The sequence below is a fragment of the Peromyscus leucopus genome, chromosome 2 (genome assembly GCF_004664715.2).
Source record: "Peromyscus leucopus breed LL Stock chromosome 2, UCI_PerLeu_2.1, whole genome shotgun sequence".
Lineage (NCBI taxonomy): Eukaryota > Metazoa > Chordata > Mammalia > Rodentia > Cricetidae > Peromyscus > Peromyscus leucopus.
The window spans coordinates 104,657,007-104,672,266 of NC_051064.1; the positions used below are offsets into that span (position 1 = coordinate 104,657,007).

The 15,260-nt window shown below is 43.8% G+C and overlaps 1 protein-coding gene across 8 annotated transcripts in view; it reads left to right on the plus strand.

Moving 5' to 3' along the window:
• The window catches only part of Dnajc6 (DnaJ heat shock protein family (Hsp40) member C6), a 162,691-nt gene extending 150,198 nt beyond the window's left edge, over positions 1-12,493 (plus strand). For all 8 annotated transcript variants that reach the window (XM_028870233.2, XM_028870236.2, XM_028870237.2 and 5 more), the window contains 4 exons: positions 4,552-4,815; positions 6,315-6,457; positions 8,910-9,086; positions 10,168-12,493. In XM_028870233.2, coding sequence (XP_028726066.1) covers positions 4,552-4,815; positions 6,315-6,457; positions 8,910-9,086; positions 10,168-10,269 — 686 coding nt within the window. In that variant the 3' untranslated portion in view covers positions 10,270-12,493. The remainder of the gene's footprint in view (positions 1-4,551; positions 4,816-6,314; positions 6,458-8,909; positions 9,087-10,167) is intronic.
• Positions 12,494-15,260: the final 2,767 nt, after the last annotated feature.

Here is a 15,260-nt window from a genome sequence, read left to right on the forward strand (position 1 = left end):
GCGCACGCATTTAATCCCAGCACTCGGGAGGCAGAGGCAGGCGGATCTCTGTGAGTTCGAGGCCAGCCTGGGCTACAGAGTGAGTTCCAGGAAAAGCGCAAAGCTACACAGAGAAACCCTGTCTCGAAAAACCAAAAAGAAAAGATAAAGGGTAAATTACAATGGATATCAGTGAAGCTCATAAATTCATGAGGACATACTTTAAAAATGAGTATTCCATTAAATTGGAAACCCTAGAAGAAATGGTTGCACTTCTAGATCATTTGACCTAACAAAGTTAAATAAAGATGAAAAGCAGTTCAAGCAGCCCTGTAACAAACAAGAGAACTGAAGCAGTGATTTAAAAAAAAAAAAAGAATCTGCAACTGAGAAACTCCAGGCCCCAATTTATTCCTGGCTGAATTATACCAGAGCACTGCAGAGGAAGGAGTACCAACCCTGCTCAAAGCATCTGTAAAATTGAAAGAAAGGCCAGGTGGTGGTGGTGCACGTCTTTAATCCTAGCACTTGGGGAGGTGGGGCAGGCAGATCTCTGTGAGTTCAAGGCCAGCCTGGTTTACAGAATGAGTTGGAAGACAGCCAGGGCTATACAGAGAAACCCTGTCTTGAACCCCGCCCCGCCCCCCCAAAAAAAGGTACACATCCAGGAGTCAGTTTTATCCTGATACCTAAACCAGATGAAGTTACAACAACAACAGGAAATTACGGGCCAATCTCCCTGATGAAAATACTTGGAAACTGAATTCACACAAAAAACGATCATTTACCAATGATCAATTTAACTTCATTCCAGAAATGCTAGGACGGCTCAACATATGCAAATCAATAAATGTAATGCATCACATACATGGACCCAAGGACAGAATTCTTGACAAAACCTTTGATGATAGCTTTTGAAGAGCTAAGAATGAAGGGATCGAATCTTAACATAAAGTCTATATAAGACAGACCTCTAGCCAGTGCTGAACGGAGGGGAAACTTTGCAACCCCTTTCTCACACCCTGGCTTCTTAAATGTCTCTACTTTCTGTGGCATACAGCTTAGAAGTTTTAAGTGATTTTTTTCCCTACTAAAGTCACACAATGAACAGACACCAGTGAGAGCTATAAGCTAAAATTTTGAATGAATCTTCTGAGAATAAGAAATCAGCATCCAAAAAATACAGCACTAACTCAGAAAAAAACAAAAGACAAAGGCCTCGAATGAACCAGTTCTAATACAAACACCAATGCCTAATTCCTCACTGTGTATTCCGATGGAACTGGCCTACATGTGGCTTTGGTCGGGGAGGAAACCTGAGTCCCAGGTGATCTCTTCTGGGATACACAGCGGCTAATGACCGAAGAAGTTCACCTTTGATCTGAGATCACTTAAGCCGGAGTCCAGGGACAGGAGAGGGCAGCAAACCTGTGGGAGCGAGAAGTGGGGCTGAGAAGGTAAAGCCGACTCAAGAAAGACTTCCGAGTTGCTTTACTCTAATGTGTGTGCAAATTTGGGAAGCAGTTAGTTTTGTCTTTTAGGAAGATTGTCTGAATTCAGGAATGGCGGAAACCACTTGCTCTTTAATAGAGGAAATGAGTAGAAGTTGTTGGCAGGTCAAAAGGGAAGCTGAAGGACAGGGCAATTTTAATCCCTCTCAGACTTGCTAGGAGGGCTTGGAGAAAGACCACCTTCATTGTGGACCAATAAGCTTCAGTTTCCTCATTTGGTAGGTATTTGTGACCATGTACCCTCTGCTAAGCATTCTGGATGCAATAAGGAATGAAGGCAGATAGCATTCTTGCCCAGAGGACCTTACAGTATGGCAGGAGAGAGAAACGTTAATCAAATATAAAATACCCACCACGTAGGTGCTGTGCTAGGTGAGATGTTGGATGAGAAGTTCTCTGGATAATCCCGCTGCACAGTCAAGGTTGAAAACTGGGGCTTCTTCCGCTTTTGTGGGGCTTCTTCCGCTTTTGTGGGGCTTCTTCCGCTTTTGTGGGGATGGCTGTGACCTGGGCCTAGCAGCTCGGCTGTCTTTCGGCCAGTTCACGGCTTCGATAACATCAGCACGTGGTATCATTGCATTTGAGTATGCCATATTCTGGAAAGGTAGATGTGACAAAGCCGTACATCGTTGGCAGGCAGGCCCTGGAGAGCGATGTCAGCACCCACCGTTTCATTGCTGGGTCAGCAGCCTGGTGTGTAGAAGGTGCTCAGAGTGGTTCCTAAATACACGAACAAGTGATGGGTTTGGTGGGCATCTGGGAGATGCGTTTAGTTCGTGAGGTTTTCTCCTATGAGTAGGAGATAAATCAGATGTTACAGCGATGAACAGATGTATTTAGAACAAAGTAGGTATCCTTGAAATAGAAAATGAATTTTTATTTTTCATACAAAATACCCAGCCTTATGTGTGTGTTGATGTGCTAGGGATAGGAGGGGCCAGGGGCCTAGCAGAGGGCTCCTTGCTGTATGTTTCAAATGACAGCAGCAAGCAGAACATGCTGGTATTGCCTGTATTCCCAAGCACTTCAGGTGAGGCAGGAGGATCACCAGTTTGAGGCCAGCCTGGCATACCTAGAGAGCTTTAGACTATGTGGGTTACATAGTAAGACCTTGCCTCAAAAAAGAGGGTGGTGATAGGAAATGACAGGGGCAGTGACAGACTCGTGTGACAGCCTGTGAATATTGTTTTCTATGACCAGATGCTGATTGAGTCCCTTACAGCGTGTCAGACTTGTGGTTGGTATTGTTTTGTGATGTGTAATGTACCTGAGTTCACTTAATTCAGGGACCGTGAAGCTCTTCTTTTATAAACTGTGTGTTTATACTATATCTCTGATAAAGACATAGTCATTTCATAGATGAGAAAATTGAAGCTCTCGGAAATGAACATGTCATCTAGTTTTAGAAAAGCCAGAAGCCTTGTTTGTGCATAATCCCAGTGCCTGACATCGTGCCTGCCTGGCACATGGCAGTCATCCAACAAATGCTGGTGGATGACTTAGAACCCGTGCATAAAAGAGAATGAATGAAAAAAAAAAAAAAAAAAGAGAATGAATGGTACCAAGGTGCCATCGCTGAACTCTAGCAGGTTGACTTGAAATCCAGTAGCTGATAATTCAGCCTCCTAGTGTGAAAGGGAAGCGGAGTCTCAGGGTCCAAATGAAAGGGCACAGCTGTAGCAGAAAGACACAGTAAGGGGTGTGTTTTAGTAGCAGCTCAGAGCTTTGGGAAGAGCTTGAGACCGGGTGCAGGAGTGCAGAGGTAAGATTCCCATGGTCAGGGCATTGCATTAACCAGCTGTGTGATCGTGAGCTTGTCAATGAACCTTAGCTTTGAGTCCTTCTTCTCTCTTCTTCTTCTTCTTCTTCTTCTTCTTCTTCTTCTTCTTCTTCTTCTTCTTCTTCTTCTTCTTCTTCTTCTTCCTTCTTCTTCTTCCTTCTTCTTCTTCTTCTTCTCTTCTCCTCCTCCTCCCCCCCCCCCCCCCCCCCCCCCCCCCCCCCACCCCCACCCCCCCCCCAAGACAGGGTTTCTCTGTGTAGCTTTGCACCTTTCCTGGAACTCACTCTGTAGCCCAGGCTGGCCTCGAACTCACAGAGAACCGCCTGGCTCTGCCTCCCGAGTGCTGGGATTAAAGGCGTGCGCCACCACTGCTGGCTTAAACCAAGCCAGCAATACTATTTACCCACACTTGACAGTTAGTTGTTTTATTCTCGTCATTATTTTGACTCTTTGAAGGATCAGTGGAGATCAGGATATTTCAGCTTCTCATTCTACTTCCACATATACTGGCCCTCCTGCAAAGGCATGCAAGCAGTGTAAAACTGGAACCTGTTTGTGAAATTCAAAAACATCTGTAGCTGCTCTTGTGCCCTAACCAGGCTTTTCCTGATAGCAAATGATAATTAATCCTAGTAATTGCCGTTTAAGCAGAACCTTAAAGAGGCCATTTGTCTTATCGCCTGCTCTTGTCACTGGGTAGGTTTTTTGTTTGTTTGTTTGTTTGTTTGTTTTGGTTTTTCGAGACAGGGTTTCTCTGTGTAGCTTTGCGCCTTTCCTGAAACTCATTTGGAGACCAGGCTGGCCTGGAATTCACAGAGATCCGCCTGCCTCTGCCTCCTGAGTGCTGGGATTAAAGGCGTGCACCACCACCGCCCAGCAATCACTGGGTGGTTTTGACTCTAAATAAAACTTGCTTAGAATGGAGCAGGCTGGGCAGGGTGACACAGTCTGGCTCTTCTGGCTTGGACTCAGTGGTCTAGTTCAAGTGTTCTGCCCTTTGCTGGCTGAGTGCCATAGAGACAAACCACTGAAGTATCCTGAGTTACTCTCTGTTCATCTGAAGAAATGAATGAGGTAAGGGGTACTCCCTAAAAGTAGCACTGGACTGATTAAGGAGATATCAGATACACAGACATGCCTTTTGCTACCTTTTAGGGAGATTAGTTCTGTTACCATCCAAAGCAGTTTCCAGTAAAATCATTGCAAGCAATGCCTTGCAACGTGAGTTCGAAGCCACTCCAAATCGCCTTACCTCCTCTCTCTCTCTCTTTTCCTCCGTAGGTAGCTCTTCATTTGCCAGCAAACCCACCACACCAACGGGATTAGGTGGAGGATTTCCACCCCTCAGCTCACCACAGAAAGCATCCCCCCAGCCAATGGGTGGAGGGTGGCAGCAGTCGGCCGGCTACAACTGGCAGCAGGCGCAGCCTAAGCCACCGTCCAGTATGCCTCACTCCTCCCCCCAGAACCGACCCAATTACAACGTGAGCTTCTCAGCTATGCCTGCTGGACAGAGCGAACGTGGCAAAGGATCTACCAACTTGGGTGAGGATGGCGAGATGGGCCTGGTGTAGATGACCGGCCTGTGTGGTTACCCTGCTGGGGCTGTTATGTCTGAAGGAGACCAAAACCAGTCACAGAGTTTATGAGACCGTCTTAGAGCTGAAGAGACATCAGGTGATCCACACCCCCAGGACTGTGTGTGGAGGAATACCTGGGTCTACCATAACCCCACACAGGTGCCATGTGACTGTGGCTCTCTCCGTCTTTCCTGTCCATGCTGGAGTATGAAGGAAGGCTTTTGTCAAAGGTTTTCAAACCTAGCATAGCACTTGCTGTATTCTAAGTCTTAGTGCATGTTGATTGGAGGGATAGATGGGACAGAAAACTATTGCCTTTGGAATAAGGAACGTGTTCTTAGGAGAAAAGGATGAAACCTGTCAAAATGACTTCTTAAGGACAGAGATGGCAAAAGATTCCCAACCAGGAAAAAAAAAAATACTGCGGGTTGATTACTACCAACTACATGGGCTGTTGTGGTTTTGTTCAGTTTTGCTTTCCAATGAACACTGAGATAACCAGGCATGCTTTTAGCTCATTCTCATGACAACACTATATTGTTAACGTCATCCTCATTTCTCTAGATTAAGAAACTGAAGGTTAGACACCTGCGATCATAGCTGGATTTCAGACACATAACATTTGTTTCCAGGATCTGTCTCTTCAAAAAGACCGAGGGAGGTTTAGTTCCCAACCAGACTTGCAGGGGAAGGGCACTCTGATCCATTGAACCCATCAGCTGGGTATAGACAGGGAAGTTGTTGCTGGAGGGCTTCTCTCCAGGTTCCACCAAGCCCCGCAGTCCCACAATCCACGTATAAAATAATCACTCAGACGCTTATATTACTTATAAACTGTATGGCCGTGGCAGGCTTCTTGCTAACTGTTCTTATATCTTAAATTAACCCATTTCTATAAATTTATACCTTGCCACATGGCTCATGGCTTACCAGTGTCTTTACATGCTGCTTGTCCTGGCGGTGGCTGGCTGTGACTCCCCTCCTTCTTCCTGTTTCCCCAATTCTCCTCTCTCCTTGTCCCGCCTATACTTCCTGCCTGGTCACTAGCCATCAGTGTTTTATTTATATAGAGCGATATCCACAGCAGAAGTGATAGCAGGGAGGATTTCACGGATTTGAATCTAGGCTCTTGTCTAATCTCTGACACTAGTTCATTGTAATTGTGGTAGAATTTGAGTATCTTTGTCTGCAAAGTTACACTGGAGATGAAATAGGTGTTAGTTAGTGATCCAGACTCCAGTCCTGCTCTTGCCATAGATGCATTGTGTGATTCTGGACAGGCCCCTTAGGCTCTCCAGCCTTCCATTTTCCTCATTTGTTACACAGAGCTGTTACTGTTTTGCATGGCGTGAAGAGGGTGGAGTATGGAAAGACTACTTGGAAGCCCCGTACTCCCGGGAAGTGAGGGTTTGCCATTCTGTTTAGGAATGAACATTGTGATGGTTTCCAAATATCATGTTACAGAAGGGAAGCAAAAGGCTGCTGACTTTGAAGACCTGCTTTCTAGTCAAGGTTTCAACGCCCACAAAGACAAGAAGGGGCCTCGAACAATAGCTGAGATGAGAAAGGAGGAAATGGCTAAGGAAATGGACCCCGAGAAATTAAAGGTGAGTGAGCCCCTTGATTATCCTATAGGACAAAAATGTGTGACCAAGTCATGTATATCCAATCACCCCTGTATTGGTTGTCTTTATGTGGGTCACTAGGGACTAAATACTTGATAGCTACAACTTGAGGAAGAAAAGATTTGCTTTGGCTCATGGTCTCGGGAGATTTCAGTTTACTGTGACAGGAAAGGCATGGCAATGGGCGTGTGCCGGGTGGCTGTTCACGTGGAAGCAGACAGGAAGCAGAGAGAAGGGTACTGCAGCAAGAGGTGGCTAGGGAGAACCTTCGAAGGCCCACTCCTAGGGAGCTACTTCTACTAGCTAAGCCCCCGCAGCTTCCACAGTCTCCCAAAAGACCATCCACTGGTGAGGAGATGCTGAGCTTGTGGAGAAGAGTTTGAATCTCAACACCCCCCAAGGGCCCTACCTCCTAATGCCATGCACCACCTTGGGTGTTACAACTCAACATTGACTCTAGGGTGGGACACAGACTGTATCAACTATGGAAAGCACTTCATTCTGGCAGTCACTCTATTCTGGTGGGTCTCTGAAGCTGTGGTTCATGTGACAGTCATGCTCTTCCATAGCAAAGTGGCTTCAGAAAGGTCTGTACTTGGTGCTTAATTTTAGCCTGTGGTTTGGTAATACAGACTCCTTACATTTGCCCACCTGATGAACAATGATACTCGACTTGAAGGTTCAGAAGCCTTTAGATTATAAATATCAGTCATTAGAGTTTGGTGAGAAAAATTCACTATTGGTATTTTCTGTCCACCTTGAGAACTTTCTGCTGCTCTTGGTTGATTCAAACAACGTTTCAGTTCTCTGTTGATTAAGAGAGATTAGGCTTGAGATTTGTATAGATTGAGGAAAGGAGAGCTAATAATGGTGAGGACCTTGGCCTCTTCTACACACTCCTTCCACTTTTAAGCTAAAGAAGTTCTACTTTTTCTTAAAGCAAAAAACAAAACATCTGTTTTTTATTCTAAAGTTCTAAAGAATCAGTTTGGGGGAAAGGAAAAATTTTTTTTTTTTAAGGAAAAAAGACGTTTGTCACTCAGTGAATTTAAGTTCCTTAACTCTAGATAAGGAAGTGAGTTTTTCACAGGTGAGGCTGTAGTGTGGACAGCCAGACACAAAAAAAGAAGTGAGTTCTTCACAGGTGAGGCTGTAGTGTGGACAGCCGGATGCAGATAAGAAAGTAAGTTCTTCACAGGTGAGGCTGTAGTGTGGACAGCCAGATGCAGCTAAGGAAGTGGGTTCTTCATAGGCGAGGCTGTAGTGTGGACAGCCAGATGCAGCTAAGGAAGTGGGTTCTTCATAGGTGAGGCTGTCGTGTGGACAGCCAGATGCAGCTAAGGAAGTGGGTTCTTCATAGGCGAGGCTGTAGTGTGGACAGCCAGATGCAGCTAAGGAAGTGGGTTCTTCATAGGTGAGGCTGTACTGTGGACAGCCAGATGCAGAGCAGCCGGGAGGCAGAAAGTGGTTCTGAAGATGAGTGGTGTGAGGTTGTTGATGAGGACATAAAGATCTGAGAGTTATGTTGCAGGATATTTGATCACACTGTGAAGCCTGAGATTGTGTTATTTCCTGGAAAAAACCTGTTTCTAGTTGTGGTGTGGCTCAGCCCTTAATCCAAGAGGTTTCTGCTTGAATATTGTAAGCAGGATTAAATAAAGTCATCTACAGGTCAAGAGATGGAGCAAGCAACCAGTTGACAGGAAGTGAGCATAGGATTATTAAGAAAACAAACAAACCAGAGAGTAAGAAAGAGTCAGGAGGATAGAGAGATGCACAGGAAGTAGAAGGGAGGGACATTCAGTTTGAAGAGTCTTGTTTGAGATGATGTGGAGAAGGTGGGAGGCTTCTGGGATGTCAGCTGAGGAGGAAGGTCACCTGGTTGCTTTCTCTGTCTCTGAGATAGCAGGCTTTCACCTCAGCATCTGCTCCCAAGTCTTTATTGATAAAATCGAATGTTTGAGATTTTGTTAAAAACTATGGAGTTATAAGGTTTATCCCAATTGGAGAGGTTGAATTGTTCCTGCAGTAGGTCAGGGGGCATTTTTTCCCCTTGTGGCGGCAGTCAAACCCAGGGCATGTATTCTACCTCTGAGCTACATCCTCGCACAACTTTGGCCTACATGAAAGGAATATTTATTTAGTTAAGGGAACAAAGTAGATCCAGGTGTGACCTCATGAAGTTCATATGTTAGGAGTATGTAATTAGCTGCAGGAAGACAGAAAGGAGTTCCTACTGCAGAGGTGTAGCCTGAAGTTCAAGAACAGCTTTTGAACAATGATGTAGACTGGAAGGATGAGGAGGGGGAGTATTTCGGCTGGGGGGGGGGGTGGGCTGCGTGCTCAGATTCACTGAAACAGGATAGACCTTCAGGGTTCTGGTAGATAGAAAATATTTGACTGTCTTTACCCCTTTTGTATTTCCTGTCTGCAGATCCTGGAATGGATAGAAGGCAAAGAGAGAAACATCAGAGCCCTGCTGTCCACGATGCACACTGTGCTGTGGGCCGGGGAGACCAAGTGGAAGCCCGTGGGCATGGCAGACCTGGTGACGCCAGAGCAAGTGAAGAAAGTGTACAGGAGGGCCGTGTTGGTGGTGCACCCGGACAAGGTGGGTAGGACCTGCCCTGTCAGAGACTGGCCTGGTTGGTCCTTGATTCAGACTTGAGAAGCATAGGATAAAACAGCATGCTTTCGGTTTGCTGATTGATGAAGATAGCTAGTCAACAAAACTTACCCTGTGGGTCATTTAAACCAGGTATCTAAACAAATAGTCATACTTCATGAGGCTGGCAGATAGCAATCCAAGCATCCTTTACAAGCATTTTATTGACCATGGAAGTGAAGTGCAATGCTCTTCAGTGACTTAGTTTTAGGGCTTACAGGTGATCTTGAACTACAATAATAAAACAAAGCTGAGTACTTCAAAGGAAAATTCACTTCCTGTGGAGGGCAGGATCATGTCTAGCCAGAATTCCAGGAGACACTCTAGGGTGCATTTGGAACACAAAATATTGGTAAGGATCAACAAGATTTTTAAAATGTCAGTGTGTGTTGAAATTGATGCTCATGGTGTGAATAATTTACGAGAGATATAAGGGTTCCACAGGATCAGAAGTTCAGCTCTCTCCTGGCTGAGTTCTTTGTAATCTGCAACAGTACCTCAGACTGAAGCATGCCACCCTTGCTGTCACGTGACCTGTAACAGACATGTGACATGAAGTCGTGATTGCAGTGCCTCTGGGATACATGTTTGAAGTCATGTTTGATTTCAATCTCTCGGCACTCCTTAGAACTAAATAGAATAATTAATGAGAAATAATATTAATGCATGGACTTTGATCAGTCAAAAGAGAAATCGGAGCCCAGAGAAGCTGGCAAAGTGCCCTCTTATGAGTCTTAACTTTATAGAAATTGGAAAAGGGGAATTTGGAAACACAGTCAGCTGGAGATAGGGCTTTCATTAACAAAGAGATGTGTCTTTTATTGTCCAGCAAGCTCCCAATTTTCTCCTTATTGATAGCTTTCTGTTATTCTCTGTGAGTTTCCAAGGCAGTGCTCAGTAATTTATTTCATATAGGTAGGCCGTAAAAAGAAATGTCTTAATGGAAGTGCATTTTAATCACCCACAATCTCAGTGAATTTAATATGTTTAATTTTAAACATCTAATTGTATTTTGTGTTTTCTTTAGGCTACTGGGCAACCCTATGAACAATATGCAAAGATGATTTTCATGGAGCTAAATGATGCCTGGTCTGAATTTGAAAACCAAGGCCAGAAGCCCTTGTATTAATTTGTGAGCTTTTCTATGCTGGCTGCAGCCCTGTGTTAATGCTTAGTGTGTATTACAGTTCTGAGATTTTCACAGATGAACCAAAAATTCCAGTAATGTATTTCTAGTACTAAACTGTTAAGTTCCTCATGAATTCATTTCTCATGATAAAGAATGTGAATGTTTGGTTTCTTGAAGTCCATAGCACCAAGTAGAACTCTAGCAAGCTGACCTTGCAGAGTTATACATTCCAGCCTGCCCTCTGGGAAGCCTCCTCAGCATTTTGCCTGGGGAAATGGGACCAAGGCCACCCAAGGCGAAGGCATGACATCCATCTCATTGTCTGAGATTAAGATTTATGAGTGGACGTTATGATAATTGGATTACATAATGGTTTTAAGGAATTGATTTAGGGATATTTTTTGTTCGTGTTTTGTTTTTAAAAGATGTAATTTGAGCAATGCCTTTACACAAACTCCAATAATATCACCGACCAAGTGTGTTTTTTAATGGAAATTTACTGGGGCCTTTCAGTCCTGTAGTGTGTTTTTTGATCAAGAGCGGTAACCGTTATAGAAGTGGCTAGGTGGTGGGCTGAGATTATGCAGAAATCTAGGCACTACCCCTAACTTTTCCTGGATGAACTGCAAGCCCAAACACATGATAGCTGAAGAGACCAGGAGGCTTGAGATGTCGAATCTCAACTTCTGTTCAGGACGTTGGGCTACTGGCTCCCTTTCCCTTAAAAAAAAAAAATAAATCTGTGGTTGATTAAAGAGAAACTTTGGAACACTACCACCACCACAACTCCAAACCTACTTAAAAGCGCCTTCTAATTGCTGCCACGAGGCTTAGTGCGCTTTCTTTTGCTTAGTTAAGAAACCATTCTTCATGGGCGACAGTTTGTAAAGCAGTTTGGCCCATTCACAATTGGTATGGACCTAGTGTTCTGGTGGTCTGTATCGAGCTATGGGGAAAACAGAGAGGATATCACTGAGTGAGGAGAAGGGTTCAGTTGGGGAGAGAGCTGTGTGTATCTTTGGATGGCTTTGTCAGTTTGAGGAACCAGAGTCCCACCCACCCAGTGCTTCTGGAACGCCCTTGGATTATTTCCGCTGGGTTTGCTGTTGGATGCCTGTGAAAAATAGGCAAGAATGGAGCTTTCCCAGCCCTCCAGCTGTTGGATGTTAGCCCAGTGTTCAGTGCTTCCCACTCTGTAGGGAAAGCAGCTTGTATTGCCGGGACTTCACGAGGTCTCCTGGTGAGCACAGGTGCAGCATCTCTCTACGCATGTATGCAGATGGACATGTCGAATGTGCACATCCATAGTCACAAAGCAGGCAGTCAAGAAGATTTTCATTCTCTTCTTAAAAGGTTCACACTCACTGTTGTGAAAGGCTTTCAGAAATTGTTTTCAAAGACAATCATTTTGTTTGTTTCTGTTTTAATATTCTTGTGACAAACTGAACGGGAAAAGCAGCATGTCAGAAATACTTTTGTTCTATATAGATCTCTCTTTTCTCTCTCTCTTTTTTTTAATTATAAAAGTTCTTTTTTTATTTTACCTTTTATGGATAATGTGAAATTCTCAAAAAAACAATTGCTCTCTCTTAAATATACAGCTATAAACTGTTCAAAGTAACCATAAGAAACTAGGTGTTATTTATTAACGTATTATACGATGATGTCTTACCCCGTATGTGCTTGTCCTATTTAAGATTGGGATGTAAGACATGTTGCTGTGACCTGTTTTGTTTTTTGGGTTTTTTGTTGTTGTTTTTTTGTTTTATTCCTCATTCACATTTGTAGATATTGTGTGAACTACAGTATATAATGACAATAATTAAGAGGATATTATGTGGCTGTTACGTACATTTTGAAATGATAGGACTATATTAGCTTTGTACCATGTTTGCATAGCTCATTAATGTTCATGGTTTAAATACCACTAAATGTTATGCGACTAGCAATGAAAAAGAACCCCTCCTTAAATCTGGGGGTTTCCCACCTCTTTCCCAGATGCATTATGATTCTGGATGCCTGTCTATCTTAAAACTTGTAACACATGCAGCCCAATAGGTTCTGCATTCCTCTTAAATACCTGGTTGTGGCAGCTTGTTGTCGGTCAGAGCCACTGTCTCATTCATATTTATTGTAATATATTTTTGTTTTGTAAATACGTTAAACACAACAAAATGTCATTGTTCTAAAATATTTGTAATGTATATTAAAAAGGATAAAAATACTTGTAGAAATAGTCGTTATTTTTGTGCTTGTGGGGACGTAAGGGGCTAGAGCAGTGGTTCTCGACCTTCCGAATGCACTTCCTCAGGTTGTGGTGACCCCAACCATAAAATAATTTCTGTTGCTACTTCATATCTGTAATTTTGCTACAGTTAGGAATTACGGTGTACCTATTTTTGGAGATAGAGATTTGCCAAAGGGGCTGCGACCCTCTAGGTTGAGAGCCGCTGGGCTAGAGAGATGACTCAGTGGTTAAAAGTGCGTATTACTCTTGCAGAGGACCTGGCTTTGGGCTTCTGCACCCACACTGGGGGCCTCACTGCCTGTAACCTCAGCTGTAGAGCGATCTGACGCCCTCTTTTGATCTCCACAGGCACTTGCACTGATGTACACATGCCGCCTCCCCCATATACATGATTAAAAATAAACTAAATCATTAAAAAAAAACAAAAGAAAACAAATGAGATAAGGCATACAATGACAAAGTTGAAAGATACCTTCTGACCTGATTTGCTTTTAAGGCACAGTAAGGGGAAAGAATGTGAAAAGTACAGAATACATTTGCATCGAAATGTGACCTGACAAAATTCTACAGTGATACTTTCGTCTCCCAGTATCATTCATGCCCTGAGACAAAATGACAGACAGACATTCAGACAGATGAACATTCAGACAGATGGATAAACAGACAGATGAATAGACAGACAGACAGACAGATGCAATACTGTGGTTGCAAAAGGAAATCCTATTCTCCTCACCAGAATATTAATGCATTTTCATCCGTGTGTGTGTGTGTGTGTGTGTGTGTGTGTGTGTGTGTGTGTGTGTGTGTGTGTTGTGCTGAGTCAGGGAGGTTGATCTGTAATTTGGGACTTTACCACAGGGCAGGGACATCTGTAGACACACTGTACCAGAACATTTGAGCCACTGCTGTGCTGGTGCGTTTAGACTCAGAGGCTCAAGTCACTACCAGTGCCATGGTGAGACCCCACCTAGTAGGAGTCAGCATGAAAGTGTAATTTCAGAGGAAGTTAGCATAGCACTGGTCGGTTCCCATGCTGGAAACAGCAGACCAGAAAATGTAGGTCAAATCAAGAGGTTTTCATTATCCTAAAAATACGCCATGCAGTTTGCAGCATGGTGCTATGTGTTGGTCTGAAACTAAAAAAGTAGCTTTGAATCTTGATTTTTTTTCCTACTTAATAGCTGTTATATTGACTTAAACTATCATTTGTAGAATAGATTCCTCACGACTGTGTGTAAACTGTTATCACAAGGATACTAACCAATAAATTATTCTACTGTTGATGATGATAAATGAGACACAGGGTAGCACTGATGGTATTGGCAGCTACATTGGAGCCTTGGGTTTGAGAAATGGGAACAGGAGATGGAAAGTCTGCTGGAAGCACCTGCTCTCTGGCACTTCTTCCTGTCTCCATGGGGTGGGGATGGGGTGAGATCTGGGTGTGGAAAATGGAAGCTGTTGGTAGCTTCTGTAGATGGGATAACTGTGGGCAAAGAAGGGAAATCCGTTTATTGATTTCTGTTAGTATCCTTGCATGCTTCTGTTTAACTGATGTGCTGACCTTAGAGCCTGCCTGAGGCTCAGAGGATACCTTGTGCTGATCTTACATGTATGGTCATGTAAGAGCTGGGGTTTGAGAAGGGTGTTTTCTATGGGACAGGGAGAGGCGATACTGTTTATAGTAAACTTACTAGTATTTGCTACATCAGGGCTCAGAAAAATGACCACAAACTGAAGACCTCAGAAGCCAAATTTCTCCACTCTCCCATCTTCCTTCCCTAGGCAGATCATAGAGATTAGCATTCATTTTGCCTTGGCAGGTCATAGAACCCACGCCCTTTGCTTAAAGCCAGACATAAAACCTAAAGTCACCTTCATTTTCCTCCCTTTCTGCTGTGAGCACTGACCTTGGTAAGCCCTTTCACTTTCTTTGATTAGACCATAAGCTTACTAGTCCAGGGAGGGTCCTGGGCCGTATCTGGAAGGAGGAATGCTGCACAGAGCAGAGTGTGACTAGGCAGACCTTTCAGGTTTCCATCTGAGTCCATCACTGTTAGAGCAGACTCCTTTTGACCCATCACATTTCTAGGTGACTCTCGGTGCTTCATCAGACCTAAATACAAGAAGGCACAGCACACACACACTCCTTGAGTCCTCAACCTGCAGGCTCCTGTGTCATTTAAAACTATGGTCAGATAAATTGGTTGTGATTTTTCTCTTGTAACCTGTCTTTTGGTATAGTGGCATGGGCCGTGAAACTTTATGAATGGGAAAGGGATCACACCTTTTTTTTTGCTCCCACAGTTAATAGAGACAACTTTGGTATATACCATAGGCAAGACATTAGTAAATATGTAGATTGATATGAAATCAATGACTTGCTTTGAACACCCTCCTACACATATGGTATTCCTGATATTTCTCAACACCATCAAACCCTGCCTCCTCTCTGATCCACCGTGAGAAGAGAGCAGTTGTGAGTGGCTAAATTGAGTGTTCCAGGGCTTGATCTCAGCTTTCCCGTTCCCTGGTCACCATTTGAACCTTGCTTTTATCGGCTATAATAAAGTGGAGGTAATAAAATCTAGTTTATAGCGTTTGAAACTTGAACTCAAGGAGGAAACATGAAGATTCATCTTAAGTACTCGATTCTAGTGGTAGGCAGTAAGACGGAGGCCCAGGTCGTGTACAGCCGAATAGAATAGGAATGGCTGGTTGGGGTGAAATGCAGGTCTTGGAG